The 14,738-nt window shown below is 44.6% G+C and overlaps 1 protein-coding gene across 4 annotated transcripts in view; it reads right to left on the bottom strand.

Annotated features, from left to right (window-relative positions):
• The window catches only part of PLXNA1 (plexin A1), a 311,748-nt gene that overhangs the window by 11,103 nt on the left and 285,907 nt on the right, over positions 1–14,738 (bottom strand). For 2 of the 4 annotated variants that reach the window (XM_081900454.1, XM_081900455.1), the window contains exons 24-30: positions 11,704–11,850; positions 11,284–11,443; positions 10,012–10,163; positions 8,624–8,720; positions 7,378–7,568; positions 4,324–4,493; positions 2,085–2,297 (exon numbers count right to left, since the gene is read on the bottom strand). In XM_081900454.1, the coding sequence (XP_081756580.1) occupies positions 2,085–2,297; positions 4,324–4,493; positions 7,378–7,568; positions 8,624–8,720; positions 10,012–10,163; positions 11,284–11,443; positions 11,704–11,850 (1,130 nt within the window). The remainder of the gene's footprint in view (positions 1–2,084; positions 2,298–4,323; positions 4,494–7,377; positions 7,569–8,623; positions 8,721–10,011; positions 10,164–11,283; positions 11,444–11,703; positions 11,851–14,738) is intronic. The other 2 variants (XM_081900456.1, XM_081900457.1) reach the window with 2 other exon arrangements.

The following is a 14,738-nucleotide window of genomic DNA, read 5'->3' as shown; positions in this document are numbered from 1 at the left end:
GCCAGCTACCACAAAAAAGGCCCTTTCCCTTGAGCCTGCCAACACAAGAGCTCTCAGAGGTGGGCAAGTCAGAAGTCTCTCCACTGACAATTTTAATGTGTGGGTGGATTAGTGTTTCACAGGACTATTTGAAGTTTAAAAAGGTAGAGGAAGGAAGAACCATGCATGCTGTCCTGAGTCCATGGAAGGAGAACACAATAAAAAATGAAATTTTTCATCAGTTGAGGGGAATCAGGTTTAGGCCAATCAGGAATCCTAATGTGGCCCACAAGGCTATTTCCCTCAAACCATAGCCACCTCCCACACACCTGACACGGCTGCAAAGCAACAATCAGGAACCGTAAAGTGTGCTTCTGAATGTTCCTTGGCAAGTAAGGCTTGCTGTCAGCACTTATCAGAGGCAACAGCAAATCCTCCAGGGATCAGTTGCACTACTCTGCAGTGCAGCCAATCATTGCTTTTGGCAGGAATCTTCCTTTGCTGCTTTGCTTCAGATCAAGCTAGGCCGAGAAGGGAGAAAGGAAAGAATCAGCAGCACACTTAGACTGCACGCCTGGGTCTTTCCTCTGACGTACATTCAGGTGATGTCAGGTAACTGACAGGCTGACCCCCTTACCCACCTGTCAAAATGGCCTGAGGGGGATAGGGGAGCTCAGGATCCAGCCCATCAACCAGATATGTCCCCCACTCCCCCAGATATAATCATCTATGCTTGATGCATATACCCTTGGGAACATGGAGACAAATGGCAACATACTGCCTCTGGCAGGTGAAGATCAAAGGCCTCCCCTATCCTTTGGCCACAATCTCTGCCAAGGGATGATGTTAAGATGCTTACAAGGGCACTTTCCTACCCAAAACCACAGATACATTTGGAGTGCAAAGGAGGCAGACATGTGGAGACACCAGTGACAAGGATTTCCCCTCATCTTCTCAAAGTGGCTGTGGGGTTCACTCCTTCAAGCTGGACCATTCCTTGCAGCTGCTGAGGATGCTCAATTCAATGCATCATACCTGTAAGCTTCCTTTTCATCTTTCTTAAGCTAAGACATCTTCCATCCATCCACATCACAACTGGCCCAGAAATATGAAGTCACTACACTCCTCAGGTCCCCAGGAAACTTATAAACAAATTGACATCACTACTACCCCAAATCCTGAAATCTAGACATGCTGTGAGAAAGACAGGTCTGGGGAAATTAAAATGCTCCTAGAACTTTTTTAAGTGAAGTGCGGCGTCCAGCAAAAAAGGAGGAAGGAGATTCTTGGAGCAAACCTACTTAACAGTGTCCTGTTCATTTCTTACACATTTTCCATGGGGGCCTATGAGCTCAAGGAAACTGCTTCTCGTGCTACAAACAGCCTGTTGGGAAGCACTAAGGCTTCAACCTCATTTTCACAGCATGTTCCTCTGTCAATTCCCCCCCTCTTTGTCAGCTGGGGTGGGAAAATGTCATGTTTTTGCTTGGTATATCAATATGGTGGCAACAGACAGGTCTTTCACAGAATTGAGCTACCTCCAGTGAATTCCACTCTTTCTTCTTGTGTGACTCATTTTCAGCAGGAAAACTTTTTGTGGGGTGGGGAAAATAATTTGTTAACAAGACAAGTATGCCTGGAAAAGTGAACCAGAACCTTCTTGGTAAAATCTATGAACTGCAAAACCTGCCTTCATCTTACCCAATATGACATGCTTGCACTTAAAAAAAATAATAATTAAGAATGCAAACTCCTCTGGCTAGAGATTTTGCTCTGTTCCTTTCCCTACAAATCACACTGGCAGCAGTTTCATTACAAACGGCTGCCTCCATTATTCCCCCATTCCCCCATTCCCCCCAATGTGCTTTATTTATTAGTCACTGGGGACTGAGAGCAATTGTCCTCGCTTTGAAAAACCAACCAACCTGTCTTTTCCAATTGGCTAGGAAGATTTCTTCACTCTCCAGTCCTGGGAGGTTCTTTCATACACAGGTATGTGCAGGTTTGCCAGGCTCTCCAGACATTCAGAGCACACATTACAAAAGCAACTCTTCTTACACAGCTGCATCTTGCAAGGCCACCTCCCCATGGTTGAAGCCACTCACCTTTCTACCCAGCTCTTATAGTTGGGGATGTCCTTGGCGTACAGTAGTTTATTGGAGGGAGAGTCTTTCCCTAGCTTGTGCTCAGAAGTTGAGCAGGAGTCCATGAATGTCTGAGCCACCACTGATAGGCAGGCATCAGTAATACTGTTCTTGTGAATGTCAAACACAAACTGGGGGTTCTTAATCACATTCACCCAAAAGCGCAGAGGTAGACTGCAAAGGAAAAGAAAGGCGGAAAGTCAGACTGGGGAAACACATTATTTGGTAACTAAAAACAGGACCCTGGCTGGCAATAAGGGCAGATATTCTCTCTTAATCTCCATAGATGGTAGTGATTTGGAAATGTGGTTTGCTAGCTTTTCTGCCCCTTTCTGCCACTTGCTCCAGGCCCATCCCAACCCAGAATTCATGTTTCTCTTGACTGGGTCTTCAAAATCCATGCTGTACAGTTGAGTGACTCCTATTTCCTTTCACCTGAAATTCGCAGCTGCTGGGGAAGCTCAAGCAATCTCTCTCTCAGAGAGAACCAAGTTTCAGACCCCTGCCGACACACTGAGATTTCTGGGGATACCCCCTCTCGCAATTCCTCACAGCTTCTGAGTCTACTTCCAGCTAGGAGAGATTCCTACACATAGAAACCTACCATGTAAGGGAGAAGGCTAATCCAAATTCATTCTCCCTGGCATCTCATTTTCTATATGGAATGATTTTTGTGTGTCCATGATCTGGTATGCCATGATCTGGACCCTCAGCTGCAGTCTGAAGTGGCATAGCCCAGGCACACAGGCACAGCACCTCAGGCACAGGTTCCCATGAATACATTTGACTCAAACACCAAATGCTTGGCTCCATGGTATTCTTATCATGTGAGTGCTGGGCACACATACACATTTTAATTTCAGGAAATGATCTCAAGAAATGAACTCTGCACATTGAATTATCACCCTGGAATAAGCATGGCCATTAGTATGCAGGGGCCTGCCTCCGTGGACTTTGTTGAATTGGAAACCAGGCATCATTGGGATTCTTCCCTCTCTCCCTCCTCTCCCCTCCCAACACACCGACTCTTCCTTTATTACAGAAAGCATAGCGATAAATCAGTTCCAAGCGTTTCCATGCTCTCATATCGCCATTTAAAAACGTTTCTTTTTCAGCCCGGCTAATTACTGACAGTTACTGAACTATACAAAAGCAATTTGGACTTCCATTTAACAAATGCCAGAGATGAGAGTGTATGTTCTTGTCCCCTGAAATGGTTAAGAGGATCTGAGAGATGAAATCTGCAGAAGGGAAGAACGCAGTGGGGAGACATGAAACCTTGCATCTAGCAGAAGGCTTGTCGCATCTCACCACTCGCTGAGCACCCAAATCCCCCTGTGCTCTAGTATAAATGGATAGGAAGAAGGAATTTGGCTCTCTAGTGCTATGCATGCTGCTGGCGCTAACTTTCCTACCATATTCTTAACTAATTATGATGGTGAAGTTTGCTCCAATCTTTAGCTATGATGTTTGTATAAGCTTACATTAAATTTGCACTGATCCAGGGCAGTGCACCAAACTCCCTTGCACTGGCTCTGATAGGTCAGCAGAAAGTGATCTAGCTGAAACTGTTTGAATACATATTGGAGGCTTCACCTACCCTAGGAAAAAGTGGGATTTAAGTACAGTGGTACCTCTTCAGGTTGCGAACACGGTAAACCTGGAAGTGTATACTTGCGGGTTTCGCCGTGTGCGTGCACAGAAGCACTCAATTGCGCCACGTGCGTGTGTAGAAGGGTGCTTCCATTTTATGGACTTTTCAGGATACTGCCAGTTCTCCAGAATGGATCCTGCCCATAACCGGAGGTACTACTGTACATTCATTTTCCACCTTTGGGAACTTGGTTTCCCACACGACTAAAGCGATTTCTACCACTTGATCCCTTATCTGAGAAAAACTGGGGCAAACCAAGAGTTCCTGTGAGGTTTCCTAGCTCAGCATTTTCTGCACCAATGTTGGGAATCCTTTCAATCCCAAAGGCCACATTTCCTTGTGGCCCACTCCCCCAAAGGCCACACGCCAGCAATGGACAGGACCACAAGGTGGGCAGGGCTGAATTAAGCAGGCCCAGAGTTGCATACAGTATCTGATTCTACACTGAGTGGCAGGAGCTCTCCAGGGTTGCAGACCACCCCACCTGGAGACTCCCTTCTGCATGCACAGATTGCGTTCTAAAACTGAGCTGTGGGCCCTACTTACCAATTACTCTTCCAAGTGTGCCTGACATCGTAGTCATTGATCTGGTGCTTATCAGCTTGTTCGTCCAGGAAATCAAACATGTACTTGATGGCGAGAGGCAAGGCACTCCCTCGGTGGGCGGTGCTGAATATGGTCTCAAAGAGGTCGTCAACAAACTTCTGCAAGGTTCCCTGGATGTAGAAAAACGGTGGCAATGGAATGAAGGCATAGTCTGCTTGGGAGGCATAAAGATCCCATTGAGATTATAAGAAGAAAGGTTATGCCCTGAAATGACACTGGCATTGCCAGTGAAAGCCACAGAAATGTACAGGCTGTGTTACAGAAGTGATCTCACAACATCCATAGACAAAGCAGATCAGGTGACACCTGTTCTTGGGCCTACTCTACTAGTAAGACTGAAGCATCAATGAAGGCTGTTTTACATAGTAAAACGCAAAGAATCTAAGCACTCTGCCATGTGTGTTTCATCTGCAATTCAGAAGTAGGCTTAGCCATAGCAGACTGTCATAGAGTGCAACCATTTTCCCCTGGGGGCACCAGACGATACCCTCTTAGTATCCATCCATTAGGGGGCACTTGTTTGCAGTATCAGTCACTTATGAATCTTGAATTTAAAAATCCCCTTCTGATGGTAAGACTTGTAGGCAGAGAAAGGAATTTGGTTATAACCCTGATCTTTTGAGAGTTCCAGGTCACTGTGCGTTAGCCACAAGTTCATTCATGTTCAGTGGAATGCTATACTTGGCTTGCTGAAGGTTTTAAGTTCTTACAAGGATAGCTAAACACATAGCTACTGAAGTATGAAATACATTCAATACATGAAGCTACAGTGGTACCTTGGTTATCAAACAGCTTAGTTGACAAACAAATTGGCTCCCGAATGCCAAAAACCTGGAAGTAAGTGTTCCAGTTTCCGAAGGTTTCTCGGAAGCTGAATGTTCGACGCCACTTCTGCTTGAGTGCAGGAAGCTTCTGTAGCCAATCAGAAGCTGTGCCTTGGTTTTTTAACAGTTTTGGGAGTCAAACAGACTTCTGGAATGGATTAAGTTCAAGAACCAAGGTTCTACTGTATAATACATCTGAACCTCCCAGGACTGTGTTGAAATTGCACAGTTAAGCAGCAGTGATTAGTGCTGAGCTTAAGTTTTTCACATAAGACTATGATAGAAATCCATGAGAAGCTTCATGAAAAGCACGCCCATTTTCATCTTTTTTTCTTTTCTTTGGCTGTTTGAAGCTAGATGGCACATGCTGAGCCAGCTGACAAACCACCTAATCCATCCTAATGATGATTGTCAAGGTGGTCTGTGGCAGACACCACTATTAATTTTTATCTCAGAATGCACTTTACATTGGGGGCATTTTGGGAAAAGAAATGTGGCAGCTGGCGGCTTGCTACAGCATTGAACTCTGGCAAATTTTGTGCCCACCCCCCAAAATATTCCTTCACACTCCTTTGAAAATTGCAAGAATTAGCCTGTTCCCCACCTGCTCTTGGAGGAGTGTTTTTGATTCAGGATGAGCAGCAACACACAGCAGCCAACCTCCAGTGAGAAAATAAATAGCTATGGTAGATTATTACAATTTATTATTTGGTCTGGGAATAAAGTGGGAGAGAGAGAGATTTGGCTGTGCCATTTGCATGCCAGCTCCTGCAATTAATGTGGCTTTCTCCAGTTCTCAGAACTCGACAATATTATTTTTGTTTGCTTTTGTACAAATCTTATATTATTGACCATTTGATTTACATCAGAAACCAGGGCAGCAATTACACAGTGTGAGTAGCCATTGGACTTTTACAGCTCCCTTGCCTCGGCTTTTGCTGATGCAGAGTGCTGATAAAATGAGGGCGTCTATCAAGCATATGAACAATGAGCACAGGGGAAATCAGTGATTGCAGCAACCGGAGGCTGGGATTCAGTTTTGCTTCGTCAACAGCTACGATGCAAAACTAGTCTTTGCAGCTGGGTGTTTGGGGGTTTTTCCTTTTTTCCTTTTGGCCAAATGTAACTGGGGCAAGAAATGCTCCATAGGTAGGTGAAGAGTTTAAAAGAATGAAGCCAGGTCTCTCTGTATATATTGAGAGGCAGAAGAACCTGGGCCCATGCCTATCACCAGGCCAAGTGGGCTGATTAGGATTACCAGTGGCCCGGAAAAATAAAGAAAGGGATTTAAAAATCCCATCTAGGGGTTGTCTTTGTATTTAAAGCATGACACCAGGCTGGGCTGGAGGGTATACCTTGAAGACTGAAACTGGCTTGTCTGTCTGATTGCCTGATCATCTGTCACTCAAGCCAAAACACACTCTTTTCCTTTCTTTTTGCTTATTCCTTGAGGTCAGAAGTTGTGTAAGGGATTCAAGGAATGGAGCAGGTGAACAGAGACAGAAATTCTAAGACAACAGCAGCAGTGCTACCACAGAAGCCCAAGAGCTAGTGGTGAAGCCTATGTAAGGAACTTCTGCTCATGTCCTCTGATTTTTGGGTGTGTATAAGTGTGGTTTGGTTTAGTTTTGCTGGCTTGCTGGTTTTACTAGAGCTAGGTATGTATGAGTGGGCTGGGCAAGAAAGGTGCATCATCCTTCTTGCAAAATGTTACATATGCCGTTAGCATGTGCAGGGAGCAGATCACTCTGGGGCAGCAAGGCATCTAGAGTAAGCATTGGCTATCACCCATCTCGTGATAATGGGCCCAGTGGCTGATAATGTATGCTGTGGGGAAGGGATAAGTTTCTCTAAAGAACCTTGGATTTCAATTGCTGCTCCAATGCTATTATCATTAGAATCTCTTGCGATGCAACTGCAGCAGTGAGAACTCCAAACCCTTAAGTGTTTGGTGTTAAGCAGATAAGAGGTCAGAAATCATCGCAAATGGAATAATAAGTTGTCTCCATATACTCTCTGCTGATTTATAACAGCAAGACTGAAGAGGGCAGAAACTTGACAGCATGGTAGGATGAAAAACCCACCAGAGTCTGTGTGTGACTTGGCAGTCTGTACATCTAATCAAACTTTAGAGCGCATCTAGGTAGAGCCTTCCTTCCTTCCGATTTACCTTGGTGGCTAGCAGGCGGGTCAAGTAGATTTCTGAGACCATCTTGCTGCCACGGTCACCTTCTCGCTGGTCCATGTGATCGTGATTCTTTACCAGGTGCCACAGCTTGGTGCCGCTCTCCAGGTCAGGAGTGATCATGGGGGTCCGGGAACGGAGGCTGTCAGGGCTGCTGGCTGTCCGGAGCATACTCTCTGTGAGGAAACCACATGCAATGGGAACCGCCTCTCCCTCCTTCGCTGCCTTCCAGCCTCAGCTGTCCTCCCTCCACCTCACTTAGTTTGCAGCAAGGCCTGTCACACCACCAAGAGTATATGATTCGTGTTGGGCTACCCTTTAGAACCAGGCAACAAAAGTTCATAGGCTGGGTGGCTCTATTAACCAAGAAATCATTGGACTTCCTCTTTCTTTCTTTACTGCCAGGGGAACTGCAAGCAGTGAGCGAAAGCTGCTAAAACCTAAGGCCAGCTCATGCTGTTGGCAGGTTCTCTCCAGTCCTAACCTGCCCAAATACATGTTCTATCAAATACATGAGACATCAACCTGGTGTGCCATTCATATAAGATACTTCTGAAGGACCCTGGGATCTCTGAGGGGGAACGGCAGGCTATAAATATGGTTAGACAGACAGACAGACATCTTTTTCTGCTCTGCTAGTTTTAACTGGCTGCTTTTGCATTTTAAAGGGGGAAGATGAAAGGAAACTCTTTCTTCAAACACACTGGGTTGTATCCAATGCTGTGCACAGGAAGTTCTGCTGAAATCAAAACACTTCTTAAACAAATGTTAAAGAGCTGTAGTTCTCCCCCCACCACACCCTTTCCGCAACAAGGTGCTAACTTAAGGGTGTGTCACAATAGATACCTTACTTATCCTCATCAACTAACATGGAACTTTATTCTTGCCAGGGACTTTAACTAAGAGACCCTGACGAAAAATACAAGTTTTGCAGGAGTAATTACACAGGATATGATGAGTCAACAGGTAGAGGGATGAGACAGAATCAGACGAAGAATTTCTGAAGTGGCAACATTGGTAGGTTTGCTATAAGTAGCAATGAGGTGGGCTTGGGTGATTTTCTCTTCCAAAACTGATGCATGAGACATTGGAAAGGGGTTAAGAAAAAGCTGCTTTGGCTGCAATATTGCATCTTTTCTGCTCTGCCTTTGCTTCAGGAAGACTGATTCCTAATCTCCAGACTGTTCCTGAATCCCAGACAGCAAGCAATGACAGCTGTTTTCTCACTTACCATATCTGCTGAGTGATTTGGTGAAGGTGGAGGAGTTGGAAATGTTGTAAGCTGAATTCTGCTTGGGCACCAGGGCCACAGAGGAACCATCTGTCACCTATAGCAAGAATATTAGCAAAACAAAGATTGGATGGACTTTACAGATCCACATATCATGCATCTCTCATCCCAATAGCTCCTCACACTAAGACAAGCTGAAATTGCAATTGCCTATTCAGTGGGTTCCCAAAGGCAGTTTGATACAATGGACCAATGGACCATCATGCCTCAGGGAAAAGACGGAAGCTGAGGTAGTCTGATTACACTTGCAGGTCATCATCCCCATTCTATCCTCTCCTCAGCCTAACTTGCTCTGAGGGAAATTCTAACTTTCTACATTTTTTAACAGTTTCTCTTTTTTCATGTATCTTCCTTGCATTCTAAAACTTTTAGCTAGGTATTGTCCTAATAACTGCCCCACTTTGAGGAAATACCCCCACACTTGTACACTACCCCTCAATTCAGGGGTTGGGAACCTGAGGCCTAAAGGTCAAATATGGCCCTCCAGAACTCTGGCTCTCAAAATTCTGCCTAGTAGGCCACACCCCTCACTGACTCTACTGTACACCCTTCCTTACATGTTTTTGCATGACTGTATGGAGGATAGGTGTGTGTGTGTGTGTGTGTGTGTGTGTGTGTGTGTGTGTAGAAGCTAGCCTGCTGTACAAAGATAAATTTTCATTCATTGCTCCACCCACTTCTGCCTCTGCCCCTCCCCTTGATGCCCTCAAGGTTGTCCAGAAGGGAATGGGGCCCTTGGGCTGGAAAGGGTTACCTGCCTCTGCCTTAATCCTTTCTGAGGAGAAGCCATGTTGGGCTAGGTGTGTAGAGGATGGAAATTTGAGAGTCCCTTGCCCCAGCAAGGCTGACTGTGAAGAAACTTGACAGTCCCTTGCCCCAGCAAGGCTGACTGTGAATGCAGAAAGCTGGCAAGTGACAAGGTGGCCTACTATCTGCAGGCAGCTGCAAAGGCAAGCAGTGAGTGGTTCCCACTGGCCCACAACCCATGTCATTTCAAACTGGATCCCTTCTGAAAGGATGAGCCAACCCCCTTAGATATCCAAAAGGGTGCATCAGGGGATATACTAAAAGACCACTCTAGATTGTTTGGCAGTATACTCAGGAACTGTCCTGTTTGTGACTGATCATTAATCTACATTATGCAATATCCGGATTACAGTCAGAGTGTATCATGCATTTCTCTTGTATCAGATGCAGAGGTTGTCTGCAGTGCCCTTCTCTCACACTGTACACATGAAGCATCTAAAGTTGAGTGAACCCTGCACTTAGATGTGCCACACAGTTTCTTGTGCCACACCTCTACGACTAAAGCCAGCAGACTACCACACCTGGTAATGGGCGAGAGTGTTGAGCCTTTTCCAGTCATTGTCAATCTTTGTCGTGACATCTTCATCTTGCAGTATTATCCGAGCCATCCTGCCCTGCCGCCACTCTGCACCGATGGAAGAGAAGGGCATGGGGTCACTGGGGATCGTGCTCACTTTGGACAGATCACAGAACGAAAGGCATGGAGAGCATGTGAGTGAGGCGTGGCACAAACAGTTTTTAAAAGCCACACCCCACTTTAAACCCTTGGCTGTCTTGTGCGCTACCAGCAGCCATGCTGATGAGGCTGGCCAAACATTTGGATGGAGAATAACTGACCCATTTTCTCCTGCCTGCACTCCATTTGCAAAAATGGGATATCACTGTTCTTGAGCAGCACCATCCTACTGCTTGACCCCATTCAGTGAATCTCCAAGCAACAGAAATATCTGCAGCTGACCCGTGGTGTTCCTTTTATTTTCCCTTATTGAGAATCTCAAATTTTCAATGCCGACTGAGCCCTACTGTCTCACACCAATGAAAACACTGGCTTCCAAACTCTGGGTCCAACAATCTATTCAGGTGATTCACAACAAGCGTCAATGAGAAAATGTATAGCTCTTCTTAAATTTCAGGATGTTATGTGTGGAATCTTTACAAATGCAGAATTTAGAAGACTAAAGTACAGAATGCAGCGCTGAGTCTTGCTCCTTCTTACATTCCATGGTGCAGCATCTGATGTGCTAGGACCAGCAAGTACACATTAAGAACATTTTCCCCAGCAGGAGATTGAACGATGACCTCGCTTGCAAATTGAAGGGCATCTAAGTTTCAAACTACATTGGACAATGGCAAAGGCCTGATTTCTAAGCTAAAACGTATGCAAGCAGGTCTGGGATGCTAAGTCACCTGCCAACCACTTACCTTCATGCAGCCTTTCCTGCAAGGCAGTTGATGGACTCTCTTTCTATATCAGAGCCCAACTTTGGGAAAAGTGGCAGTTGGGAAAAGGCTGTGGGGAGGAAAGTGGTTGGCAACAGATGACACCTTAAAGACTAATAGATTTTATTTTGGTAGCATACACTTTCATGGACCTTTGTATATGACAAAATCAATGCAAGCTGATGCTCCAAAGAAGTATGTTACTCTTTAAAGTTCCACAAGACTGTTGCTTTTGCTGCAACAAGCTAACATAGCTACCTCTGCAAGTACAAATGCAATATGAACTGGTTGTGTAAATCCACCCTTTAGTATACACTGACTGCACAGCAAACATCTGTAACTCTGCAACTTACCCAGGTCCATGTCCCCTGCCTTAGGTCTCTGTGAGTAAGGGACTCCTTTATACACAGCATCCAAAAGCTTCTCCTTCACTTGTGTGATGGTGTCACAGTTCAGAACCTTGACCGGGATCTCGGGAGCATTTTCATTCTCAGGGTTCACACAGTTCAGCGTCTATATGAGAGAAAAAGGTAAATATATTTGCATGATGGGATTTGCCACATTGCACTATGGTTGCATATCGGGGGAATGCAGAGGGAAATGGGCAAGAGAATGAGAAGTCATCAAACTGCCTTGGAAGCTTTACCCCCTTTTCCAGTCATTAGGTTGGAAATTTTGGGGAATGCAAAATTTTGCAGTGGAATTTCTTACCCCCCAATAACATTGACCCTGCTGATCAGATTCCAGAAAACCAGGCTCCCACTTGCACTAACCAGCATTTTGTAGTCAATTTGTTGACGGATGAGCTTGTCTTCACTTAAGGAGTAGCGAGCCTCTCCAGTGATAGCATCAATGGGTCCCTTCTCCATCTGCTGTTTGATGGCACAGTAAAGCATGAACAGAGGTTCACCTGCACACTCCTAAAGAGAAGGGAGGAAGACAGGGCATTAGAAAGAACATCCCTTGAAATACCTAAAATAAGCAGCTGTTTCCAAATCAAACTTGCATTGGAGGCTGATTTTATTAAACACTACTTCCATGTAATTATTATTATTATTTGCTGGCCCTGGAGAACATGCTTCGAATGTATACACAGAAATGACCAGTGTTGTAGTAAGATCAAAGTTTGGCTAATGATTACGGTGTGTTGTTTAAAACCTTTGGATCTTGCTCCATTTGCTTTCGTATGGTATCTCCTTTGACCCCTATCTTGCCAAAAAAAGCCATTCTTTGGAAAACCTTATCAGAAAAATCCTACTCTTTGCAAAATACAAGTCAATTGTTTCAGTTGGCTTTTCACACAAACAAAATAATGGACAAGGTGTTTTCTGAATATATGCCAGCTATTAATGCTGAGGTACATGATGGTTTGAGAAACAAAGCAGTGAAAAAGCATGTGTGAACTTTATAAATTCTAGAACTTCACTGAAGATCACTGATCTACAGGTATTATAACCCTACTTCCCCCCCCCCAAAGCGTAGGCTCAATTGGGCAGCACAAAATATCCAATACATGGGGATGGACAAGGCATGAGCAAAGACTTCATAAGATAAAGTAGACCATGAAGGGCTATCTCAAGTGGTTGTTCAGTAGGGTTTTCTACAAGTTTTTCTGCAAATTAATTCTCCATGTTCATTCTTACCCATTATTGGATCAAGTCAATGAGCCATATAACCTAGAATCAATCTCCGACAATAGCCACGACCTGGTTCTTCAGAAAAGGATATATGATAACTGCAAAACAATCCATTAACTATTGTTCACTCAGAGCTTCCCGCACTAAGTTAAGAGACAACCTGGACATAAATCTGCCTTCCTCTACATTGATGGGGAAACTGGCCCTCCAAATGTTGTCGGACTCCACCTCCCATCAGTCCCAGCCAGCATGGTCAATAGTCAGGAATGGATTTGTATATCCTCTATGAATTTGTCTCATCAGTACAAACAAATCCAGATTCTACAACTCTCCATAGCCATGTGCCTCATAAGTCAATCCTTAGATACGTGAAATAAATGCTTCCTGTTGTTTCTTCTTCACTTACTAAATGGTCACACGATTTCATTCTAGCAATAAAAGAAATGGAAGTCTGTGATTGTTGTGCAATTAAAAGTTAAGGACAAGACAGTAAACAAAAGGAGCCAGTAGACTCCCAGCTGAAAAAGTGTCAACCTCAGCAGTCAGGTGTGTATGATTAAAATGGACTGGAAGTGAGGTGCTGAAGCAGGGGAGAAGAGTTGGAAATTAATAGGATGAGTGTGAAAGACATTTGAGAAGGTGAGGGGGGAACTAGAGAGACATCACTCTGAAAACTATTATCAGTGGATTGAGACATTGACTTCAACAGTGTTTGGATCAGACGTATAGTAATGCTACATAGCTGGTCCCCAGGAGTGTTTCAGTATTTTCTTGTGCAATCTTTTATGCCAACTAGGGTGAAGATGAAAACAGGAGGGGTAGAGACAAAAATCCCAAGTGACCTCAGTCCTGCCACCTCTTTCCCAGCTGGCCACCATCAAAACAAATTCTACTTTGGTGCAAAGTGCATCTCCTCTCTCTGCCACCATATGCTGTTAGCATCTCGTTAGCATCTGCAGTAATTAAAGAGACAGCTGCTAACGAGCAAGAACAGGCATACATCATCCCTAGACCTACCGACAACACGCCTGTCTTTGAAATTATGTTTCATTTGCAAACTTGGCTTCATTAAGTCAGCTTGGGAAAGAGAGAGAGAGAGAGAGAACCAATGTGGGTGCTATGCTGTTTATTAATAACTGTCTTGTCTCCTCATAATGCACAAGCCAAATGATGGCCGTACATTAACAGGCATGCATGGCAATTACACTCCAGCATGGCAAGACTCTCCCATTTTTGCCTGCCCTCCTCCCTTTTCAGGTGAGGCCAGAAATTCAAGCCTCTTCCAAGGAGGGCTTTTATTACTTATAAAAGCTAACTGCAAACCATTCAGGCACAAAAAAGCAACACAGATGGAGAATAAATTGAAGATGGCTCCTTGGTCGTATCTTGTTTGTCTGTTGTGATCTCTCATCACACAGTTTTCTCCCACTTGCAGTCAGCTGAGGAGCCATGCATTGCTTGAGAGCCGAGGTGCCTGACCTGTTATCAGGGCTGTTTAAAGGCACTCTTGAGAGCAGTGGATTGCTTTTTACCTTTTGATCACCTCTGAAGACTAACCCTGTTTTAATGTTCTCGGTCCTGAGAGGTTCTGGATACTGGGTCTTATACAATGGACAAGAGACAAAGAGGGCTTTGTGTTCTTTAAAACTTGGGGTAAGTATTAACTAGTTAATTACGTTTGGTAACTACTCTTGAACTGTCTGATTCCCAGCTACAAAAGTGCAGTTGGGCAGGTTGCCATAATCATGCAATAGTAGAAGAACTTTCCATAAGAATTAGCAGGTTCAATATCTGTTTGCAAAGGGAAGTGGGAGGATTTGGCATGGATCTGCTAGAGAGCAGATTGTGGTTTCAAGCTAACAGTGATACACCCATTTAAAACAGGCCACTGAATCTGCTCTAGCAAAGCCAAAAGTGAGCTCAGTAGATCAACTTTATGCCAAATGATGTGTTAGGCAGCTCTTTCTTATTTACGGGAAGGCTATCACACATACTGACTCCAGGATAACCAGCTTTGGCTCTCTGCCACTTTTATTAAGTCTCCAAACACAAAAGATGAAATTACTTTTGCCTTCTCTTAAAGGAGGTACATGGGCAAATAGGGTTCACAAAGCATTTGGTTGGGCCCCTCATTGCACCAGGCCCATGCCAGGCTTGCTGAGAGATCTGTA

Source organism: Podarcis melisellensis (assembly GCF_964234715.1).
Source record: "Podarcis melisellensis genome assembly, chromosome: 2".
Classification (NCBI taxonomy): Eukaryota; Metazoa; Chordata; class Lepidosauria; order Squamata; family Lacertidae; genus Podarcis; species Podarcis melisellensis.
This window is presented reverse-complemented; position numbering and strand designations above follow the sequence as displayed.